Source organism: Crocodylus porosus, unplaced genomic scaffold, assembly GCF_001723895.1.
Source record: "Crocodylus porosus isolate Cpor-Errol unplaced genomic scaffold, CroPor_comp1, whole genome shotgun sequence".
Taxonomy (NCBI): domain Eukaryota; kingdom Metazoa; phylum Chordata; order Crocodylia; family Crocodylidae; genus Crocodylus; species Crocodylus porosus.
In genome coordinates this window covers 187780712-187788995 of record NW_017728886.1, presented here as the reverse complement: position 1 = coordinate 187788995, position 8284 = coordinate 187780712, and the positions used below count along the sequence as shown (strand labels likewise).

General features: G+C 39.2%; 1 protein-coding gene across 1 annotated transcript in view; it reads right to left on the bottom strand.

Moving 5' to 3' along the window:
* Window positions 1-2393: 2393 nt before the first annotated feature.
* GATA6 (GATA binding protein 6) overlaps window positions 2394-8284 on the bottom strand; it is a gene marked incomplete at its 5' end in the record, with an annotated part of 29301 nt that continues 23410 nt past the window's right edge. Inside the window, one exon of the mRNA XM_019541195.1 lies at window positions 2394-3886. Within this exon, the coding sequence (XP_019396740.1) occupies window positions 3719-3886 (168 nt within the window). The remainder of the gene's footprint in view (window positions 3887-8284) is intronic.

The following is an 8284-nucleotide window of genomic DNA, read 5'->3' as shown; positions in this document are numbered from 1 at the left end:
AAAGCCAAAATGATCCGGTCTGAGCTATAAGTGACAGCCTATTAAATTTCACCTAGTTACTCCCATAGTGAGCACATGAATTCTGCTTGGCTAATCCTTGACTTCCAGGACACATGCTCATATTTTACCTATTAAACACATACCTAGAGCTTTTCAGCTTTCACTCTGCTTCTTTAAGAGAAGGCAATCAGCGATGCCATAACCACTCAGGTGTATGCAGCACCTGCCATACTCGATGATTCCAAAATAGACTATAAATAAATAAATAAAATGATCTCAGAGCCTATACAACATATTGGATTTAAATTATGCAGCAGGGACCATCTATATCATATGAAATTCTCCCACTATCTGCAACCCTTCATTTTTCTCACCTTAGGTCCAGTACCCTAACCTTTTTGATGTATTTTGATATTTAATTCAATTTGTCGGACACTGCTCAGGAATTTGCAATGTATACATCTTCGGGAAGTAAAGCATCTGTCAGGAAAGGAAAAGGAGATCTTGACAGCTGGTTAAGAAAGAACTGAAACTCTTGGCACGCAGGAAGACTGGAGAGGTTTTTCTATTTTTTGAAATCTGGTAATCAGCTGAGACTTTCAGTACCAGGGAGAAGATGCATCTCATATTTCTCCTTCTTTGTCAGGCAATTGCAGAATTGACTTTTTGGAGAAAGGGGGAATGAATTGCTCATTCCCTAGACCAGAAAACTATCCTAGAAATTACAGTGCATATTACACAGAGCCACAATCTTTCATCAAGAACACTAAAACAAACCTCTCTCTTACCCATGAGCCACTCTGTAAAGTGATAGTGTAAAAATGGCACCATAGCATTTGGTGTCTATTGCATTTCAGGTGCTTCCAGAAAAACTGTGCTAAGATACAAGCAACAATCTTTCCCTAACCACCATCCCTGCAGATTCACCATGGGATGCGAGAGACAAATTGGATTCTTTCTAGCTTGTGTGTCTTCACCAGTAATAAAATTACTGCTGATCAAGATCTTCCCTTATTTTCACCAATGCTGCCATGCTGCAGGCAGTAACAGAAGCAAGTTCTGAGCAGGGATGAAAGTGATAAGGGCACAACAGGCGTGGCAGAGGTAAGACCATAGAGATTGTGGGCAGCACTGCCTTGGGCAGCCCTGCTATTGAAATACAGTTCTCCAAGGCTATCTAACTTGCTTTGAGGGCTGCGCTGGTCCACACTCACACACACACAGTATTCAAAAAGTATTCAGCTCCCTGGTCACCAGGGCTGCAAGGATTAAGGTTTAAGTTGCACCTCTCAGATGTGCACCACAGAAATGCAGCATCCAGTCTCCCCCCTACATCCATTCAGTGTCCAGGAATGGGCGTAATGTAAAGTTGTAGGTAAACAGGTTACTCAGAAACCAATTGAACAAAAGTTAATGTTTCTCTCCAAGCATCTTGACTGATTTACCACAAAACGTCCGTTTCTGCTAAGGAATATTTTAAAAGAAAATGAATTAATTTTAAAATTCTCTTTGTTATATGTAATTTCCTTTGTTTTCTCAGCCTTAAATCCTATCATTCAGACTTTTCTATTTATATAGCCTTTGTATAAGGCATTGCATTTTCAAATCACTGCACCAATATTAATTACCATATTCATTAATCCTCACAACACCCCTGTGAGGTAGGGAAGCAAACATTATTCCTGTTGTATAGATACAGACACTGAAAAACCAAGAGATGGATTCTCAACTGATGCAAAACAGTATGTGGTTTCAGTGAAGGCAGTGGAGCTATCCCAACTCATACCTAATAACACTCTGGGTAAGTGAGGCTGAGAGACTTCACCCAGGCTACCCCACAGGTTGATGGCAGAGCTATGACTGGAATTCAGAAATTCCAGTTTCTAAGTCCCATAGAAATGCTATTACAATGGGAAATTCTACGTAATATTTGGTCTTTTATTGATTAACAAATTTGTATCAATTACAGGCCCAATACTGCATCTGAAACTCTGGTTAATATCAAAATAATTTTCATTTGGGCCAGGGACAGAGGTTGAATCATTTGCTGCAAGATTCTGGGTTTTTTTCATTAAATAAGACCTAAGGCCACAGAAAAATGACAACTTAAAGAGAGGCACGGGGTCAACCCTGAAGACTTCGCTGTAGGCAATGGGCGCTTTGCCTCTAAAGGAGTGGGCTGTAGTTTTTTACACTACCAGATAACACAATGATGGGAATCATAAAAATGCTATGAGTTATATAGATAAAATACACTGAATGATTACATGGATGGAGTAAATAGCTATGTTTGAGGACTTCGTTGTATTCTTTAGACATTCTCACTGCTTCAGATACATTTTCTATAACCATTTTGTAAGATACCAGACTGAAACAAAGAAGAAATCACATTGTACAGAAAAAAAACCAATATCCTTTTATTTGTAAAGCTCTGATGAAAGAATAACTTTCCAAATGGCATCCCATTTAAAAAAAAATGTAAACCAACCTAACTATGGGTCAGTCACACTATACAGATTGCATCCTAACTCTTAAAGATGCCTAAATATCTTATGGAGTATTTACATATGTATCAGTTAGGTAGTAAAGTTTCATTGCTATTTGTTTCTTTCCAGCACATACTTATTTAATGGCAAAACAATACGCATTTGCATTGTATAAAACTCATGAGCAAATGGAGAGGGCAATTTTCCTGAGAGAAGGCTTGTTCTTGAAACTTTGGTTTTACTAGTTACAAATACAGAAAGTGGATGTTTATGTTGCAATAAAAAAGTATAAGGATGCCTAGTTTACTCTTTTCTTTTAAATTATTTACGTACCATTAAGTTAAAATGTTTACATTCATTCATTCATATAAAAACTGTTGTTAAATCTTATGCAAATGATTTAACACTGATTGCTGCAACGCAAATTGCACTTCTTTTTTTTTTAAAAAAAAATTATTGTATATGGAAGAAAAACATCTGATTGCTACCCTGTTTACAAATTCTGACTAAGTACAGTTCAGTCACAAAACATGAACTTGCATAAACCTCAGTCACAGTGTACGTTAAAAGTTATAATGCAGTCTTGTAAAGTGAGTAAATATTTTAAACAAAAGATCTCATTAGCTGACTCAACCTGGAGAGACTTGTACCAAACACTGTGATTTCCTCCATGGGTATATTTGAACTCCGCTATAGGAAAATGACAGAGCAATGCAGGCATACATACTGGTTACAGACAGCACTAACAAGAGAACTGACCTGGGAGAGGGCATCACATGCTTTGTTCAAGGTGTGTGCACTGGGTCAAGCAATACACTCGTTACTGCTTTTGAAATTTTTTCTCACTATCCCTTATAATCAAAGCCTCTGCTATCTCCCTCCCAATCAAATCCTAGGGAGATGGTGAAACAAATATGCAATCTAAAAGGCAGCATGGCTGCATATTCTGTAGATGTATTTCTGGAGCCTATCAATAGCTCTAGGTTCTCTTTTTGGCTGCATTAGTTTTCCCTTGGTAGAGATTCACTTTCTCTCATTTTTTCTTGCATAGATGAGGAGCTGGATATGTAGGCAGAACCTTCTTGGGGAAACACCTCTACCATCAAGGCACAAAGACAATGTCAGAGGAAAGTTCTTGCCAGCACTCTCACTGCTGCTCTGACTGCTCCATAATACAAAATGAAACAAAAATGTGGACATCTAGTGGCTGCAGCCCTGTGCAGGTATCCAGCTCAACTTGCACTGAATCCTGTGCACCACTCCTGTCTCACAGATGCTGTAACTTCAGCTGTGGAGGTCAGGCTGACTCCTGTATACAGCCCTTCTTGACCTGAATATTTGAGTGTGCTGCTTTCAGGACTGGTGCTCTCTCCTGGGCCAGACATCACTGAAGAACCTGCCTGGAGAACAGGAGAAAATAGACAAGTGTGATTTAGTTACATCCTGTTGACTGAACATTTAAAACCACATAGAGTTTTGAAGAGAAATTACTTTGTGATAAATACAGTTGAGGTAAAGCTGGAGGGTACTAGATGAAAACCTCCTCTTAGAGACTTATTTATCCAATGGTCCATGTCTGTATGGTTTCACAAAGCCAGGAGTGCTGCACGGATGTCTGTTTTCCACTGCATGATTCAACAGACACAAAGCTAGCTCTTCTCTTGCTTTTAGATTTCAAACCTCTAACTGAAAAAACCCTAGGGGTCAGCCAGCTCTTTCCCTTCAGTAAAGAAGAGACAATTACTTTACATCGGTACTATTCAGCTCAAGTGATACTAGTATTTGGAAAACATTATACATAGAGCCATCCCGGGGGGAGGGGTGAAGGGGTGTGAATCGGAGCATCCACCCTGGGACCCACGTTTTGGAGGGTCCCGTGGACCCAGACAGAGCAGCATGGTGACTCCACACTACCACCAGCTTCACATCTGGCCACTCGCCACCCCAGCCCCCCCACTCCAATGCCAAATCCACCGCTGGCTTCCTCACGTCCAGGCGCAGGGCCCCACAGGCTGATTTGCCCCTGGCCCTACACCCTGCTCAGGTCGCCTCTGTATGATTAGCTTTTACAAAAGTTGGAAATAATGTAACAAAAAAGGGAGAGGTTGGACAAGCAGAAAAAAAATCAAAACTAGCATAGGTAGATTGTAAGGAGCTATTTTGGGTACGTCGGAATGAGCATGCACTTGCTGTTTGAAGCACCTCAAAGTAATTTGAGGCAATACAAACCACATGTGGCACACGTGCACCCATTCACCATGCTGCTAATTAGTTGTATGGTGGGTTTGTTGTCACTGGGAGATCTTGGCATCAAAAAAACTGCCACTAAAAAAAAATGTGTGGTGCACACAGCAGCAGCATCCGCCATCAGAAAGAGAGCCTGGCTGGTGAGAGCCACATTCTTCTGGCCAGGCTCTGAGCAGCTGGCTCAGTGCTGCTGCTGCCCTGAAAGGCTCCCAGGACTCCAGGGGAGGCTGCTGAAGCCAGCACAGGTGCTGGCCTCAGCCTCCCCAATCCCACCCAGGTCACTTTGCCATACATCAGAGTGCCGTACAAGGGACTCTGATATGCCCAGGGACAAATAGCAGCATCACAAATATGTGCTGCTGCTATTTGTCCCATGGGAAACATGTGCCCCTGCACATGTGTGCTCATTGGGACATGCCCTTTGTTTCCATAAGTATACCATGATCCCCTGCTGGATGGAATCAGTAACCAATTTTGGGGGGACTGACCACTGCAATCCTTTTGGGAACTGAGCACAAGGGCCCCAATTTGCAGAAAGTATACGTTTTGTCTTTCCTGAGACGGAGGCTTCTTTTGCATATTGCAAAACTTAGGCACTCAAAAGTGTCACACCCCTGGCACCCCTGGATTCTAATTCTACACTTTTTAACTAAGAATGTCTTATTCTAATCCCTGCTACCACCATTAAGTTTGGATGGATGTGGCCTAGTGAGACAGAATCAGCAGGTTCTCAGTGGGCACAGATATGTTAAAACACCCTACCCACTATAACTTTTAGGCTAGGGACAGAAATTACACATACACCAGTAAAAGTGATCAGAAACCCATTCAAATTTGTAACACAATACAAGTTCAGTGCACATAAGCCACTTTCAAAATGGCTGAAACCAGTTTAAGACAAACTTGGATGGGTGTAGTCTCAGACTTAACTTATTTAGGTTAAATTGGTTTATTGAATTTCTGTCCCAGTTCCCCTCCAGATTCAAGTTAATTCACAGTCCCCCAGCATCCCAGGATGCTTTGCAGCTCCCCCTCAAACCCCACCTCACAGGGTGGACAGCCTTGGCCCAAACTGTCTGCTCCAGCTGAGCATGGAGGCGTGCTCTAGTGGCCCCTGGCTTCTGGCCTGGACCACTGCAGGCATGTGGCTGCATTTCTGAAATCAAAAGCGAATGTCTGTTCACTTGCTTCTCGGTTCAGTCTACCCAGCTTAGACTAACCTGTGATGATAGAATCAATTCAGCCACAGGCTTTCTGACTATCTGTACTTAGCCCTAAAGAGCTAAATTGATGAGACAAACCTTGGGGAAACATGGTGGACATGAAAATAAAATTCTTTATAAAAATATATGATAGCTCATTAATTTTAACAGAGAAATGGGAGAGACGTAAAGACAAAACAATCTATTTTTCCATGAAGCTGAGCAGATCCACTGAAGAGGAAAACTTTACAGTGCCAGACAGAGAAAGGGGCAACATTTCACCTGATAAAGGAAATGTTTAAGAGCTGACTTCATACAAAATTAACTCTTGGATACACTAGCTTTAAATCTTAATTTACTTGTTAATGTTCTTTGGACCAAATCCCTAAAAAATAGAACATTCTACAATGTGGCTGCAGAAACTGTATACTTTAAAGTGAAAAGTATACATATTTAATCCAATCATTTCACACAAAGGGAAAAACCCCTGAATAGGTATCTGGAGCTATGCCAAACTAGCAGTTCTCATATATAAAAATAAGAGATTTTCTTAGCTGTTCGTGAATATCTACAAATTTGTTCAAAGGTTATTTCCAATTGTACTTTGTAAGTCTCCTCAACTGTAACAAAATCCATCCCCAGGAACAAATTTATCCCAAATAAAATTTCATTTTTTCCATACCCATACTATACATAACAAAAAAGGTGATCCATTATAATCACAAAAGTCAGCAGGGATTAACAAGTGAATGATTTTTTTTAACTCTCCAAGAAAAAGATTATTCAGGTTAAAATAAAACCTGATCACCAACACACCACATAGGTAACACAAAAAATGTACTATTTTAACTCTGCCTTTGTGTTTGATCTGTTTATTAGCAAAACAAAAATTGATTATTATTATTATAAATATTTCTGGAGTGGCCATCATCATTTTATGAGCACATACAGCAAACTTCATGACACAGATTTTATGCTATCCCTGAAACTTTTAAGAAGTCTATTTACTTGGTCTCAGTCAAACATTTCACAATGTTTTCCTCACAACAGAAGCCTGTTCCCTGCTGAAAAGGCATTTTATGAATAATTTATAGAGCTGATCGAGAGCTGGAATTTCCTTTCCACAAAAAATTTCAGATATTTCTAGTTTTCTTTCATTCCAAATTGGAACACACACACCCATATTTGGAAATTTCTTGGGAAATAACATTTCCAAATATCTTTCATTTTGGGTCTCTCAAAATATTTTGATTTGAGAAATTAAAATGTTTCATTCCATTTAGCTAAACTAAATTGTGAAATAGAGTAAATGAAAACCAAAAAGGTTCTATGCCTCAAGTGTCAAAATAAAATATTTTGAAATTATTGAAATGTTTTTTCCCCAATTTTTTCCCCAATGTGAAATTCATTGAAATTGACATGCTCTTCTAAAAAGTTTCAGTTTTATCAAAATGGCAAATTTTCCAGTGGAAAACATGTTCTATTAGAAATTTCCAAACAATTTTAATAATATAGTTGAATTCTATTTAGCTATATTTCTTTTTTCTTTCTTTAAAAAAAATCCTGTTTTATGACTTGGAAAAGGTATACATGTTTATTTGTGGGACAATGCATAATTATGCAGGTACAAAGAACAGGTTGGCAAGTCTATACCACAGTACAATATCTGATGGCTATTCAAAATGTGATATCAGTGTACACTACAGGAGCTGACATTGTGATAAGAGACAGGAAACTCACATTGAGCCATTTTCAAATGTGCCTTGCAGAGCATTTTCAATAGTACAATACTTTAGATTCTGTTTTAATTTAGTTATACTTTTTGTCACCCTAGTTAGCCTGCACTGCTTCTACATTGCTGTCACAAAAGTCCAGATACAGATGTTATGGGCTGTGCGATACAGAGCCAAATCAAGCACCAAATCAAAGTGTCCAGTGAAACCCTGGGAATTTTGTATATACAAAAATAATTAGCCAAGTCTGCAGGATTTGTATTTCAGAGCCTTTCTGCCATGAGTTGGTTCCAATCTAACTTTGTCATTAGAGAAGCAAAAGTTACTATCGTTCTTCAGTTCTTCAGCAAGCAATGTAAAATGTTAGTGGTCTCATTCATGATACAAGTAGACAAGCGTCTGCAAGGCAAAAAACAAGAAGTTCATCTTGCCTCTTTATTTGTACTCCTAGCAGAAAATTATATGACCTGGAGATATAAGCAGGACACAGTTAGAGCCCATCATCTTGCCAAATAAAGGATAAACAGGATTTAAAAGATCCATGAAAATATCCTTTCCTCCCCAGGACTTTCTGTTTACTTATTTATAGCTTTCTTGTAATGGTTGTTGACTAGTC